Raw genomic sequence first — 15,213 nt, 5'->3', positions numbered from 1 at the left:
GTCAATATAAATTGTTGTTGTGACGTGACCCAAATGAGGACACGCATTAAACAAGAGGTGGCAGCTGGTGGCACTCAGCAGAAGTTCTGAGGATCCCAGGGGTTCAGTGAGTCAATCTCAATGCTTCAGCGGAATTCAAGCTCATTCACAGACACCACACTCAGGCATTATTAGCTGCGCACCATTTGTTACAATACAGCTTTGCAAGCACGGTAAACATTAAAATGAATGAGAGGAATAGACAATATTGTGAAAATATTACAAGAGTATGTGTACAAATCTAGATTTAATTGCGGTTTTGATTTTGGTTTCTTATGATCACAGAAACATTGTACTTCGAGAAAAATATTAATGCCCGAAGGACATGGCATGTGTATTCTAATTCCCGAGCCATAAACGTGTGTGACTTTTGTTCTTTTTTCCTCCCTGAGTATAATTTAAGCCGTTTATGTGAGGAATAAGCTGTTCAGGAAATTGATAGATGGATGGATTCACACCCATGTGTGGGTTTCCTGTAAAACTTAACACAACAAAAAAACTTACATACATTGTAAATTTAAATACAAGCAGTAGTTTATTTTAGGTACATTGCCAGCTTAATGCTACTTTTTTCATCTTCATGTATGGTTAGCTGTTTGTTTGTTTGCTAATATGTTTACCTATACATGTTTGAACCACACTGTTTCTATTGACCTTTTGCACGTGATGTCACCGCCCTAATGGGAACGCCCCCTCCGGGACGCTGGACGGCAAAATAACCAATTGCCTGTATTGTAACCATTAAATCTTGTACAGCATTAAGTCCTTCATCTAATCAATTATCTCATAAAATGGTCATTACCTTGCTGTGCGGTCGGTTGTACAGATAGACAAGGGAGTAAACCAAATATTGCTCTATCGCATACTCACTAATGAAGACAAAAGACTTTGATAGATAGCAGCAATCAACAGAAAAGACTGGCAACCCACAAAGTATTCACGGATTTGAAGCGATCATTTTTTGCAAGGTTAGTAGATAAATGTTGTAATTAGTAGATAAATGTTTATACATTTTACCAGTGAATGTACACTCTAATAATAGAGGTGTCGAATTACGTGTTTCAAATCACATTAAGGAGCCAGATTAAACAGCAGACGACAGAAAGTAAGGGGCTGTTTTCAAACTAGCGATCTCCAACTTAAGTAAATATCGTGCTCACTGAGTCCCGACTAAATGTGCGACTTCGACTGGCAGGCAAACTTCGTTTGAAGTAGTAGATTCCATGGCTCGATGGGCAATAACTTTTCATTTGTAAAATAACAGTCGCGATGTCTCAGACTTCCTGAATGACAGAATGGTAGATGACGACGTGGCAAATGTGTCAGTGAATGTTTAATGTGTGCTCTTGTCTTGGTTGCTGCAGCATTTATAAAGACTTGGCAGTGTGTCACGTTTAAAAAAATAATAAAAATAAGTAAATAAAAAATAAAAAAGTAAAATAACAGTCGCTAAGTCACTAAGTCGCTCCAGGTCACGTCCACTGCCATTCAACAATCATTTCCTTCCGTAGGGCAGTCATGTAATCATGTGACGTTGGTGCAAATGGGCAATAGCCACAGCAGGAATGCATTTTCATATTGCTTTCTTTGTTTACTGCTATTACTTTAATATACTATTAGTGTATTTGTTACTAATTCGTTTTTCGGTTTTCTTTGGTGCTATAAAAAGAGAGTTTTGAATATATAATCATGTTTACTAATTGTGATTGCAGTGTCAATAAAAATTATAATGCATATTATTTATACTGTATGTATAACTTTGTGGTGAATGTAACAAACTAGTGGTGTTCGCACAGCGAAGGCTTGGTATGGTGAAACAATGTTTTGTTCTTTTAATGCAGCATTGAAGCACACTTTTGCTACAAGTCAAGTGACTATGCTTTCTTTGCTTCTCACCTTCACCAAATTAAAACCAAGGCTGCTGCATGATTGGACTAGTGGTTTTTGAACCAGTTGAAAGTGTATCATCTTGAAAACTAACAAGTTGGAATGTATACCATTAAATAACCTTGTTAATCCATTTTGTAAGATTAAAGAACAATTCCCAATGCTCTTGAATTTAAATTCCAATATAGCAACAATATGTTCCATTTACTTGTGGACAGCTAATGACAGCTTTCTTTACAGACAAACCAAACTGGTAATACCTGCAGTTTAAAGTAGGGATGTTTCGAAATTAAAATTCCTGTCCAAACCGAAATTGGAAATTGAGGGATTTTTTTTTTTAAATGTTAAAGTGAAGTGTAAAACGTTTTCAAATCTGAACCAGGCCTCTTTCATATGTGGATTTAAGTCTGATGTGTATCTGATTTGACTGCAGTCTGAACGCTATTTATCCAACCGAATTGGTTACACGAAAAGCAATGGCGATTGGAGGAGCAGAAAACAGTTTATATATGGGGGGTCAGTTCAAGCATGAAGTCCTTGAAATTGTGCCACAAATGCATCAGACCTGAGACCTATACGCGGGGTGATATTTACTTTGCTAAAGAGCAACACATTAAAATTTTAGTGTGCATGCATGCGTGTCACTTCACAGATGCAACAACTACGTAAAGGAAAAAAATCCCAATTGGGCAAAATGCCCTGCAACGTAAACATAGCCTAAGTTGAGCTCTAAAGGTTTCTTCCGAGTGATGGGCATACTTTCATGGCCATCGGGGAGGCAGTAGTCTGTATTCTCGCCACTCTGAGCCAACGGCTGCCACAGTGGTGGAATTTTGGCTGGGGCGAGGGTCATTTCCCCATAGCACCACCTCCACTCAGAGTTCAGTGAGCCATCGGCACATGCTTCCGTCACCACAACATCCCGTTTTGGCTTTGCTGTTTTGGTAATGTAAGTCTTTCATAACAAAACTTCAAATGCACGTCTGGCTATTTTCGGTGACCATAACAACCACCTGTACAGCAATAGTTCTAATGAAAACCTACCATTAACAGTCAGAAATACAGGGATTTCTTTTTAGAGAAATGCCACGACTGTACACTTATTTTGAGGAAAAAGTGGCTCCCTAAACCTTAGCTGAAGCTAACCTGAGGATTCAGCAATCAGCAGTTAAATATATAAGTACCATTTTCCTTACTATTATGAGAACATCAGATGGAAGGAAAAACATTTAGGGAAATTGTCTGTGCATGTAAAATGGTCAGCCACTTTAACAGTAATCCAATCAGTCTCTCTGACAAATCTGAGGGTGATGAGGACAATGTATATCCACATCTGAGCATAAACTGCTGAAGCCACATATTAGGTTCAACTAAACCCTAGGAGGGTTTCTCAACTGGTAAGTTGGGACAAAAAAGTTTCATTAAGAGTGGGATTGCACAAATGTTGTAGGGGTCCTTGGTTTATGGAGGTACCAACATAGAACTGCTTTTTCGTTGTTTTGTATTCATTTTTTTTCTTTTTCGTTCTTAACTTATATAAAAGTGGGTCGCGCCTTAGTGACAATAGGAAAATGAGTCCCGGGGTGACAACAGTTGAGAACCACAGGCCTAGAGCAAAGCTACAACCCATGCTTTAATCTTATTAATTGCCTGATGGTTAGGTAAAATAATATTTTCCTCAATCAACTGAAACAATTCAGCCATTTTAAACCTCGACACAATAAAATGTGTAAAATCCAAAAGGGGAACCAAACCGAATCAGTGGTCAAGTGCAAGCACCAAAAAGGTCAGAAGGGAAAGGACTGCATAGATGTTTATAAAAGCCAAGGGTTAAGTCAAGGTGGAAGAAGGGCAAGGCAAGGCAAGCTTGGTGGGAAGTAGGGGTGGGATGGGTTCACCTACACTGCTTTCCCATTTGAATCCAGGTGCAGCCCCCAGCCTCTCAATAGTGGACGGCTCAGGGTCAGAGTCAGTTAAGTCCTTTAAGGAGGAAAGAGACAGACATTCACCTTTAAAACAGAGGGTGAATTTGCGGAGATTTCTGTTTTGCAGGGGGTACCCATTTTAGATAGAGAGGAATAAAGACACCAACCAACTAATTATCTCCAGTGTGAAGGACACACATCCAAAACCTGGACAAAAATCTACACTCATACAAATACATAGAAATGTGAGAAATCCCTACACTGTTGAATCGATGGCTAGTCTTGCATAAAGTCTCCTCCCAAAAGTATTGGAGCAGCAAGGTCAATTCCTTTGTTTTTACTGTACACTGAAGACATTTGCCTTTCAGATAAAAAAATTAATACTTTTAAGTCACACTATTTAGTGCATTAAGATGTATGAACCAACTCAGGACAGAGCATATTTAGTTTGAAGCCACCCACTTTGTAATTAAGAAAAAGTATTGGAACAGACATTTATTTAAAAATATATATTATTAATTAACTTATTTCAAAACCTTTTCTACCTTTAATGCAACCTATAGCCTGCAAAAACTCAATTGAAGAAAAATACAAATCTTACAAAATATGCTAAAAACGGCATGGTTTATTTGGGCTCCATCATTGTGGCACAGCTTGATGCGGCAATATGTGCACATGCTTTATTGCAGAAATGCACCCAATTGTCAGATTGTGAGGATTTATTAAGTGTGCAGCTCTCTTCAGATCACCAGACGGATTCAGGTCTGGACTATGGCTTTGTCAATACTTTATCATCTTCTGGTAAAGCCATCTTTGGTTGATTTGAATGTGCCTTGGTTCATTGTCATGCTAAAAGATAAAGTTCATCTTTATCTTCATTCTTAATGACAGAAGGTTGAAAGCTTTGCTCTTACATTGACCTAATATTTGAAATTTCCTGATGATTATCTCCACCTTGTCTAAGGCATATCATGCGTAAATACGACAAAAACAAATCAAAGAGGGTCAGTCACATGCTGCAGTTAGAGTATATTTGTTTCTTATTCTTTCTCAAGGCAGCTGCCATATTGATGTTTTTTTTTTTTTTTTTTTATGGACTGTTGCAGGGATCTGCACCGTGCGAGTGTGTTTAAGGTGTAAATCCCGATGAATAATTGACCAATATATTTTTCTTGGCATACTCAGTGTTGTACTGACCTTCTCAGAGGGGTCCCTCAAGGCACTGAGATCCTCATCATCCTCATCCAGTATTTTTAGTGGTTTTTTAGGAGTCTTCTTTCCTTTGGAGTCACCTTTACCTTCAGAGTTCTTTGGAAAAATAAAGATCATTCATATTTTTTCTAATATGCAGCTCACCATTAGACATTTGTACTTAAGCACACTAGAAATTGTACAGGAAACAGCAAAAAAAACTAATTGTTAGGAGTAAGTGCAAACTTTGTTTAGACTGAAAGATATTTCAGTCTAAAGAAGTTTATATATATATATAAAAAGATGCAAACGCTGAATCCTATCATTTCATCATTCAGTGAATGAATCATCATGCGAGATGCCTAAACAAGCATTATTACTACAACCATCACAACGATAATTAGAATTTGTACTTAAAAGGGAGGGTTCATCGGATTTCCCTTGTAGTTAAACACAACAATCAAAACTGACGCTCTTCCCAACGGACTCAACGGTGCACGCCTCCTAACAGGGGCCAACCAGGAACGAGCGTGAAACCAGTCCACCAATCAAGAGCGGGGGTTCGCACAGCCAAATTTGCATTTGCAGACTGACACAGGAATTAAACACACGAAGGGAGTGGAGACGTAGGCGGACCCAAGCGTCTCCGCCCAGAAACAATATAAAAGGCCAAAATACAGGCGGGGTGGAGTGGTGGTTGAGGACAAAATCATCACCACACATTAATAGAAGCCCAGGTGTTTAATTGAGACTGATTTCATTTGCAGGGTTTTTACAATGTAGAAAATTCGGAGGCGGCCATCATCAACGAATTTGTTCCTTCAGCCTGAGCGACTGATATTGCTTAACACAGCCGCAGCGCTCCATCTGCTTGGCAGCAACATATTTTAACTGCAGTTGCAGTGTTGCGCCATTATAGAGGCGCTATATCAACAGCAGTGCACATAAAAGACATGAAGTAATAACCAAAGATTTTATTATATATTTTTTTTACTTTATTTTACCGAAGCGAAAACAAATCACGGAGCAACCGTTGCACACGCCCACTTCCTGGTTGCGAGGCAGAGGACTGGTGGCACCAGCCAGCGACAAAGATAAAAACACAGCATATAAAATAAACATAATAGTGTTTTACAACAACGCTGAACTATATTTACAATTTAATATGTACTAGTGGATGAATTTTTAATGATTGTGGTATAAAAAAAAAATAATAATAATAATTGTGGGTCGTGGCTGACGGCACAACAACGGCCCATTCACTTAAATAGGCTTTCAGCTAGCCACAGCACGGAGCCTCCCTCGGCGCTCGCCCAGCCCATGGTCATGGCTCTAGCTTCAGGTATGGCGGCTTAAGAGACCAACGTTTGAAGCTCAATTTATGAGACCCGCAAATTGGACTCATGTCCCGCAAAATCAGTACTTGCCCTTATAATAATGCTAATAATAATTTACAAAAAAAACACGAGTTTGGCTCGATAATGTCAGCCGTAACCACAACAACAAAGCGTAGCCACGGACTTTCATATGTCGCTCACAAAAAGTCCCCTGTTGCCTTCGTGGCTGTTGTAAACCACAGAACCGCTGCACCCCCATAATTGCTTTTTCCTTGTTGACCCACTTCTGCTCAACATTTACAATCAAAAGACTTTTCTCATTGAAGCTACGCCGGCATAACTAGGATGTTGTGATGGCGCAAAAAAATAAAAGAAAGAAATCACACGGGCCTGGTTGTTAGCCTCATGTTGCTATCTTCAGCGAGCCCGTCCGTCCATTGCAGTGGCACTGTTTGGGGACGGCAATAAGTAAACAAAATATTCTAAATTAAGCTAGTGCATTGCATGAATGTCAGTACAGTGTATATATTGTAATACTTTTGTTATCCTTTAAAACATTAAAATTGTGTTCAAATAAATTAGATCATCTTTTTTTTTAGGTTTTAGTATGAATCACAGCCATGAATGCAGCTGTACAGTATAAAAAAGCTTAACTCATTTGCTCCCCAAAACGTATAAATATGTTCTATTTTAAATGTTTTAAGTGTCCCAAAAAAACGTATTTATACGTTTGTTTTTTTATACACCCTCTCAACTGCAAAGAACGGTTGAAGGAATGGTAGTTATTACACAAACGGCCAACAGGTGGCAGCAGAGCAAAAGAGATCAACCAGGGGCCATGTTGAAAATAAGCTCATTACTCACATTTCTAAATAGATTTGTGAATAATGATGAAACTTAGCTATACTCTAATGCTAATCGCGGCTAAACGGAAACAGATAGAAATGTACTTTTTTTCCTGATGAAAGACTAGACTAATCTTTCTTTTGGTAGGTTCCATGTTTTTAAAGCAATAGAACATAATATTCTCTGGGCCTTGCAAAACCAGTCAAAATCCAGTAGAACTGTGTGAAGGGGATTGCTTTGGTGAAAAACTATGGGCCACCGCAAGTTCTTTTGTTGATACCCACAAATGTGCAGTGTGAAACTACTTCTGGTCTAAACATCAACTTGACATTTTGAGTATTTAAGATGTAAATGTATATTTATGGTGTATAATGTGTAGACACAAATATGTAGACAAAATATGAATAATAAACATTGTAGTTTTTTATCAGTAATAATGAAAACATTGTGAAATGTGAATACCGTATTTACTTTGCAAGTCAATTTATATGCGCACCCCTAAATTTTCTTCCTGTGCTCTTAAAATTTTAAGTTGGGGGTTACCACGCTCCTTAAAAAGAATGTTAGTCTGCAGCCCCGATATATGTGCTAGAATGAAAACCGCCATAAGCGAGTCTGCCCACGGGGAAGGGATGCCGCATTGCTGAGTGTCCCACATTGTCCCTCAGAAATGGCTGATAATGGTATCGGTCACCGCCGTGAGTACCGATACCTTAAGACTGGTATTGGCACCGAAACATGGTACCAGTAGTCCCACGTCATAGTCAGGATGGTATCACCTCTGCCTCAATTTGAGCCAGGAAAAACCCTGATTTGTATATATACACATCAAGCATGTATTTTTGAGTGAAATCCTTCAGACAATACCTTTAAGTTAGAAAAAAGATGAACTTCTCTAACGATTCAAACAGTTACATCCATAGATGGCACAAGAAAAGGACAAAAAAGTGATCAGGAACTCGGTCACCTTTCTTAACTCTTTTACTGCCAAAGACGTTAAATGACGTTCTGCAAAAACCTACGGAGGAGCGCCAAAGACGTTAAAAGACGTCCACCTTTTTTTTTTTAAACGGGTGCAGGGAAGCCTTGCGGAGCTGTGCTGAAAGTTTCAAGCAGGTCTAGTGAGCCTTATGAATATTTTTGGCCCCTAGAGGGCAGCGATGACTCTCTTGACAAGATCGGGTGGGCGTCAGCAGAAGACGTGAGGCGGGGCTAGAGTGTTGAGGGGACAATGGCTGAAGAAGCCATAATGGCGGTTGCAAGCAGCTCACGCTAGAGCGGTTTTTTTTCAAAGACGAAAAGCATCGACCAACGATAAAGAGCACATTGATGACGACGATGATCATCATCGATAATGATGATGATGGTGACTCCGTGGTTGGAAGCATTGACGCGGCAGTAGAATACGTTAGGCGGAGCTAGATGGAGAAGGAAGCGGACAATGTTGCAAGCAGCTCACAGTTGGGAATTTTCAACGCTAAAGAGCACATTGATGACGACGTTGATCATCATCGATGATGATGACGATGGTGACTCCGAGGTTGACGGCGAAGTTGGAAGCGTTGACGCGGCGGCTATGACGACGTCATAAAGGTTCACGGGCTAGCGATGCTGACACCGGAAAACGCGGAGCACAACCGAGCACGCTCAGGCGGACGTTCAATCGGAAGAGTGCCCCGAGTTCAATGCATAATCATCGGAGGAGTGGGTACAGTCTGCTACTTGCTATTTATTCCCCGGAAAAAAAGGCCGTCAAGAAAGTGTAACGTCTGCACGCGAAACGGACAATGAAAGTGAAAGTAATCTGTTGTGCGAATCCTGCTCCCTCTCCTTGCACGCAGGAGAGCGTTACAAAAAGAAAAACTGTATTTGAAACATCCACATAATTGTAAGTAGTACCACAGTTGCACACATTTGTAAATAGTTTGCGAAATTGTTTTGTCAAATTGTTACACTGTTGAATGGAAATAAACGTATTTTGCAAACTAAAAACACTTTTTCATTGTTGGTGAAAGCGTTTTACAGAAGTAAAGCACTGTTTAGGTGTTTGTGGCATCATTCATGGACAAAAAGAAGTGTACAATTCACTAGAGTGCATGAAATAACATCGTTTCACAAAAAGCTCTTTTTCTCCGTTTTTTGTTTCAAAACAGAGCATTTCGGTGAAACTAACCATTTTCTATTGTTGATTACTGAAGAACGGAATAAGGTAGAAACAAACTTTTTTTCTGATGAAAGATGAGAGTTCAAACTTTCATTTGGTAGTATGTGTGTTTCCATAGTCCAAACAACATTTTCTGTGGACCTTGAAAGATCAGTCAAAATGCTTAAATCGGCTGGCACTGGCGACATCCCGTTTCTGAAAACGTCTGGCAGTCAAAGAGTTAATAGGTGCGGGATTCTATTTTTCAACATTTCTATGGGGAATTATGAAATGTAATAAATTTGTTATTTTGTAAGTTAAAACAATTATGATCCATGAAGAGAAATGCATGGAAATGGATAGGGAAAAAATGACGGGATGTTATCTTAAACGAGCATAACAAAGACACGGTTAATGCTTTTCAAAATCTTGCACGACAGACAGATATTAACGTCATGGAATTTAATATATTTGTAAACATTTTACAACAAAATGATTTGCCATATCATGAGCCTATTATATTTATAATGTCAATGCTCCAACAGCTGCTTTTAAATGAAATGATGATCTCCCACCAATTTTTTAGGGTTATACAACTAGTCCCTCACCTGTTCTTTCCCCTTTGCTTTTTTAAGGAAGTCTTCCACTGCATCAACAGCCTGCTGGAAACGCTTGCCTTTATTTATCTTGATCATCTCCTCTTTGTGAGCATGATAGGGCTTCAGCTGCTCCACTTTGATCCAAGCACTGAAAGAGAAATTTGATCACTCATTTGTTGCAGCTGGAATAGTGAGTTCAGTCAGAACCTATACATACAGTACATGTACTTACTGGTCTTCAGTTCCAAAGAATTTTACAAAATGGCATTTTTTGCCCCTTGGCTTCTTTAGATCCTTGGGCGGGCTTACAATCTAAATTGAAAATAAATGTACATGTATTGAAGACCAACAGTGACATATATTATTTGTTTTCATGGAAGCAATATATTTATGTATTTCTATCTATTACTTACCTTTCCTGGCCATGGTGGATAGCGGCCAAGTTTCCCCCTGAAATTAGTATATATTTTTTCATTTATCCACTGATTGTCAATTTTATGCACAGCAAGTACAAAAGTAGAAAAAATACTTTACAGAAATATAGTAATGGAATAAAATATATGCAGCGTTTGTCTTAGGATGTTAGGTAGATGAACATATTGACAAAATTTACAATTTGTTAAATCCAAGTAATATTTCAGACGGTAAGATATAAATACTGAACCAACAAGGTACAAAGAGTGTTTGTTTACTGACGTTTAATTAAGCTATTTTGTTAACAAATAGTCCTTTATATTTTTGAATGACATTAGTTGAGGGGTCTTTGTTTACAATTTACAACCTCAATTGTTTTATGAAGAACATCCAATCATTTTTGATTGAACAATTATTGTAAAATATCCACATGGCCTTGTGTCAGCTTCATGTTTATTCTGTATCAGCTGATCATTTTCCACAAAGAAATATTCAAAAACAACATAAGACGACTACTGTTACAATATAAACAACACGAGTATCCCATGTTGGTAATTGTATGAAGTGTTAACAATCAAGGATAAAACAACTCTTTCTTGTCGAAAAATGTTCGGTGCTTTATGTCCCTTTTGTTTGCTGCATTACTGTACTAGTCTGTAACAGTGGTGGATCATTGGCGACGAGAAACGCAAACAAGTGATACCAGGCCAGCGTTAAAAGCGCATGCTTCAAATACATATCCATAAAAATAAATAACACACAGGTCACGATAAACTATGGTAATCGCGAGCAAAATGTAATGTAAAACATTCCGGATTTAGCAAGTTGCCGGATAAAAAGAGTTTCCAGTGTTAACACCTTCGTGCTAACCTAGATTTCCGCTTAAGCCATCGTGCCACTAAAGACCGTCTTCAGAAGAGGAATATTATACACCTTCATCTGCAATATAAAAAACTTGATTGAATGGAAAGCACGGCCGTGAATCACGTAGTAGGAATAGTTACAACAAAATCATATTTAATATATTATGTATCTATTTTTAAACTCCATTATCAGAACATCTGCTAGATTTTCCGCTATCGTTAGCAAAGAGCTAGCGCTCAATGTTGAGTCAGCTTGGCTAACAAATTGTTTGGGTTGTCCATCAACTAACCAACTCGCTAACACTTGACGGATTTACAATTAGTTAATGCTTAATCGCGTTTATATTTGATAACCTAAACACAATAAATACAACTAAATTGGTGAATGTATAGACTATTAGGAGAGAAACGAGCATGTTTTAAAAGGATATCTCACCATACTAGGTCTCCGATTCTCAGATGCACAGTCGCCATCTTGCAACTATAATAAAACGTCGCAACGAATGAGAGGAAAAGACAACACTTCACACACCCACTAATCATGAAGCGAAGCCCCGCCTTTCCTGTCCACACAGGGCCCGCCATTGGCTGAAACGCACCCTCGGTTTCCAGTGGACGGAGTCACGTGCACAAAATAGACAGTCGTTGACAAAACTCGAGGATATTTGCGATACAAAGGAGACGTTTTCCTAATACGGTACAATATTTGTAGCATTAAATGCAACACATTAAATTATATCAGTGATAAAAGTACTCACACTCTGTAGTAGGCTAAAAAAGTAGGCTACTGACTCCATAACTGGAGTAAGTAAAGTAAAAAAAAGAAAAAGGAAGAAATACTCTGGAATGTTAAGCATGAAAGTGTTTCATTACCATTTATATACAAAATGAGTTATGATAAGATGGCACAATGGAGGAAAAAGGATTTTATTATTTTTATTATTATTATTATTATTTTCCCATTTTTGTTTATGTCGGCTCAGATTTTATTTCATTATGTGCTCCACATATTTGCTAACGTTGTAAACTGATTGGGGCGGTGGGGTGCAGGTGACAAAATTTGTTCATGATAGAAAACAAAACAAAAACAATGTACTGTGTATGCTGTTTCCCCTGATTACTTGCATGGAGAGTTTTGGGATGCCTGAAGCTGTAAAACAGTTCTCTTAGATAAGGCCAGGATAAATGACTGGAGGGAGAGTAAAGTAATGTGAGACATTTTTTACATTTGTCCCCTTCCAAGCAAGCTAAAGTGGTGTATCAATAAAATGTACACATTTTCCATTAATTTAGGATGTTTCCTAAGAATAGAAATTATCAGAATGTATGCAGGACTAAAGACAGTGAAAATATGATTGTTTAAAAAAAAAAAGTGGTGACGTGTCTCATTTTACCTCAGCTACGGGGTAAACTAAGATAAAATCCAAATTTCAAGGGGGGAAATTGATCCTGCTCGGGATAAAATGAAATGAAAAGGGAGAAATTGATAAGAATCCAAACTTAATTTCAGAGATAAAGCCTTAATAAAATATTTGCAGTTTAAAAAAAATGAATATGTTACCCGTCAATGACTACTACCAGGTTATCAAAGAATTCCCCAACAGTTGTTTTGTTGAACGCAGTGGCCCCTCCAAGGGAAGTCGCTTTTGGAGTTTGGACAGAAAGATGGCGACGTGCTAAGAAACTCCCAAACCATTCTTGACCTATAGACAATCCATTATTAAAATATTTAGCCTTTTGGGAAGATCAGCCTTAGTTAACTTATTGTATAAAATCATATGATCTCTTGCACACCCTGACTTACCTGCACACTGCATCTCCTTCCAATTGGCAGGGATAACAACATTGTTTTTTTCCTGCATATTCAAATGCAAGTTGACGGCACTTAGCTGAAGAGAGGCCATGGAACTGTTCAGCAAGTTCTTTCCGGTGTTTGGAAAGGTCTTCCTCCATCTCATCAATGAAAATTCTCGCTGCCTGAGCCACTGCACCCCAAGCTACTGATTTCACTTTCCCTTTCTCCTTTTTCTTTATGAATCTTAGTAGGCTTGACTTGTCATTAATTTGACCCCTTGACACTGCTCTTAAAGATTTACTTCCCTCCTTGACTGCAATTTTCATCTCTTCAAGCGAGGTTTTGCCCAGGTTGTCTTCTTGTTGTATTTCCTTGGCATGATGGCTTTTTAAAAACTGTTTCTGTCATTAAAAACAAAACATGAATGAAAAGTGAAATCATGTATGAAAAGGGGCAAAACGAGACACAGTCTTACTTTGCCCCATGGCACTTGTCTCACTTAAACCAACCACCACCATTTTATAAAGAACAACCTCTCCTGACAACTCAGACTAATCTTTAGTCACTGTCACATAATTTGATACTTTGATAGTTAGACAATATGTGGGATATACGTTTTTCCACTTGAGTCAATTAGCTTTAGTGGAACAGTTGATCAAGTTCAAAGCAAAAAAAGGTACTTTTACATCCCCAAAATATATATATATATTTTTTACAAAACACATGCTTACCTCAGCACAACTCAGTCATCTTCTTCTTGGCCAAGCTATAACGGAAGGGGCTTGATAACAAATTGGTCACCAGACCACAGATGAGTTCTTTTTTTTATTTTTATTTTTAGATACAGGTGGTGTCTCACATTACCCAGTGCCTCACAATACCTCTCTCTCCCTAATCCTTTTGTGTAAATCATGTTTGCTTGTTTTATATTTGGAATTTGAATTTGTTTTGTAAATGACGTGTAAGTAAATGAAGTTCTTTAAAAAACAAGATATCTTGCTTCACTTCTTGCGTTGATAGGATATAGCTCCTTGGTTTAAAGGCAGCATATTTTTATTAATATAATTATTATTATTTGATTTTTGGTGCGTTTTCTGTTTTCATAACCCCAATTTTATTTTATCTGCACCTTTACAATGACAATAACGAGTATTTTATTCACACTATGTTCAATTTTTATGTACCAGTTTGTTACAGTTTAGGTTGTTTTTCCAAAGTGCTCTACAAACAATGTTGAGTGTCTCAAAGGTTAAACCATGCAAGTAAGTACAAATGGAACTTTTCATAACCCCAATTTTATTTTATCTGCACCTTTACAATGACAATAACGAGTATTTTATTCACACTTTGTTCAATTTTTATGTACCATTTTGTTACAGTTTAGGTTGTTTTTCCAAAGTGCTCTACAAACAATGTTGAGTGTCTCAAAGATTAAACCATGCAAGTAAGTACAAATGGAACTGCATATGTATTGGGAAACACCAAATGGCTCATTAAATCAGAAAAGGACCCTTTGATCACTTTAAAGCTACTTGAATAACTGCAATTATAAAGGTAATACATCATTCACGCTAGTTAAAGACAGTGAGCATATTTTGAAGAGTTTGATGCTGTGATTGTTGCCACTATGCTTTTTCCTGGCGACCGGAAGTTAGCACGCATCCTCACCTCAAATGCGGAAGTGCTGGGTGCATGGAATCCATTTCTCCATGTATGACTGTACATAATGGAAAATATTTGCAGCTAAATCGCAAAGATTTGGTTTTGTAGGGACTTTAAGGTGTGAATATAATGTATATTTCACTGCATGTGCTGTGCATCACACTGTCCAGTTTGTTCCCTTTTAATTTTCACATAGCAGGGTGTCTGCAAGTAAAATGTTTCAGTTCATGAGATACACTTAACTTTTGTATGAGCAGGTTTGTATTCTTGCTCTTGCTACTCTCACAGTCCAAATAAATATTTAGGTAAATTCCATGTACATGAAGTATGTCCGATCAAGCCGGTGTGACAACAGAATAGAAAATAAATAGCTGAATAGATGGGTCAATGCACTGGATTGGTGTATTTTAACTTTTAAATACAGAATTGTGTTGCAGACAAATTGTGTGCTATAATACCGTGATCGTAAACAGTAGCAGGTTTTGATGAATCATAATGACACACAAAAACAC

General features: G+C 38.0%; 1 protein-coding gene across 3 annotated transcripts in view; it reads right to left on the bottom strand.

Moving 5' to 3' along the window:
• Nucleotides 1–11,775, bottom strand: part of glyr1 (glyoxylate reductase 1 homolog (Arabidopsis)) — a 28,838-nt gene extending 17,063 nt beyond the window's left edge. For 2 of the 3 annotated variants that reach the window (XM_077556401.1, XM_077556402.1), the window contains exons 1-6: nt 11,681–11,775; nt 10,381–10,417; nt 10,200–10,279; nt 9,977–10,115; nt 5,049–5,159; nt 3,829–3,906 (exon numbers count right to left, since the gene is read on the bottom strand). In XM_077556401.1, coding sequence (XP_077412527.1) covers nt 3,829–3,906; nt 5,049–5,159; nt 9,977–10,115; nt 10,200–10,279; nt 10,381–10,417; nt 11,681–11,718 — 483 coding nt within the window. In that variant the 5' untranslated portion in view covers nt 11,719–11,775. The remainder of the gene's footprint in view (nt 1–3,828; nt 3,907–5,048; nt 5,160–9,976; nt 10,116–10,199; nt 10,280–10,380; nt 10,418–11,680) is intronic. The other variant, XM_077556403.1, reaches the window with a different exon arrangement.
• Between the last annotated feature and the right edge of the window lie 3,438 nt (nt 11,776–15,213).

The sequence above is a fragment of the Vanacampus margaritifer genome, chromosome 2, assembly GCF_051991255.1.
Source record: "Vanacampus margaritifer isolate UIUO_Vmar chromosome 2, RoL_Vmar_1.0, whole genome shotgun sequence".
Taxonomy (NCBI): Eukaryota; Metazoa; Chordata; class Actinopteri; order Syngnathiformes; family Syngnathidae; genus Vanacampus; species Vanacampus margaritifer.
Note: the sequence above shows the minus strand (reverse complement) of the source record. Positions and strands in the feature narration are given on the sequence as shown.